Source organism: Pygoscelis adeliae, unplaced genomic scaffold (genome assembly GCF_000699105.1).
Source record: "Pygoscelis adeliae isolate BGI_AS28 unplaced genomic scaffold, ASM69910v1 Scaffold293, whole genome shotgun sequence".
NCBI lineage: Eukaryota > Metazoa > Chordata > Aves > Sphenisciformes > Spheniscidae > Pygoscelis > Pygoscelis adeliae.
In genome coordinates this window covers 234,360-235,364 of record NW_008824362.1, presented here as the reverse complement: position 1 = coordinate 235,364, position 1,005 = coordinate 234,360, and the positions used below count along the sequence as shown (strand labels likewise).

Here is a 1,005-nt window from a genome sequence, read left to right as displayed (position 1 = left end):
CGGGTGTCAGTCTCCCTTAGGCTCTTGAAGGCAGACGGCGCGTGCTGCCCTTGGGAAGCTCTCGGGTGGAAAGATTGATTGTCCGCCGCCACGCTGGAGGTTTCGCCTTCTCCCGGGGCCGTTAAGTTCTCCGCTGCAGTGCCACGCACGCGGGCAATTCGGTTAAAAATAACCTGCTGGCAACAAACGAGCAAATAAAACATCCAGGTGCATGCAAACGGTTCCTGGCAGGCGACTTTTCTGGGTACTGAAATGGCAAACAATGGGCAATCTTTAAGAGCAGCTACAAAATTGTATTTCATATATATATATAGAGAGAGAGAGAGCTCCCTTTTATTTTGCTAAATGTATTTTTAGCTGGAAAGTTCGCTTCAGGGATGCGATGTTTTGAACCCTGTAATTTTCTCCTTCGCCTCAGGGTGAAGTCCGCAAGTCCGCCTGCTTTACCCAGCGGGGATGAAGGAAACTGTGACCGGCTTTGGCGTTCCCGGTAGAAGAACACCCGCACAGCCCGAGTACGTCCTCGGCGATTCTCAGCTTTTCCATCTGACATGAAAACAAACACCGCAAGGGACTTCACTTGTCTTATTCTGCTAAAAACCCCGGAAAAGTTTCCCACCAGTGGTCCCCTAAAATCCCGGTCCTCGCTGCCTGGGCCAGGCGCTTGGAACTCGAGCGTACCCAGCAGTCCAGACCTTAGCGATATAATAACCAGAGTTACTACATCGTTGTCACTATACATTGCTGTTACATTCTGGTATAGAGGAGACAGTAAAGCAAGTCAAGACTTGCAGAAGATCAAATAAAGAGCTGGCTATGCTGCAGTAGACAGAAATGTTCGCAGGTCAGTCGCAATTTAGAGCTGGACCGCGAGCCGAATCGAGTACCAGACTGTAAGCAAATATGTTAATTTTTATTGTTAATGTTTATTAAGAACGTGCCGCGTTTGGTACCCGTGGTCCTCCCCGGGGCAGCCCACCTCGCAGCAAGCCATCCCTTGACCAG

The 1,005-nt window shown here is 49.9% G+C and overlaps 1 protein-coding gene across 1 annotated transcript in view; it reads left to right on the top strand.

The window, feature by feature from the left end:
- The first annotated feature begins 456 nt into the window (after positions 1–456).
- Positions 457–1,005, top strand: part of PPP2CB (protein phosphatase 2, catalytic subunit, beta isozyme) — a 15,730-nt gene continuing 15,181 nt past the window's right edge. Inside the window, exon 1 of the mRNA XM_009319878.1 lies at positions 457–490. Within this exon, the coding sequence (XP_009318153.1) occupies positions 457–490 (34 nt within the window). The remainder of the gene's footprint in view (positions 491–1,005) is intronic.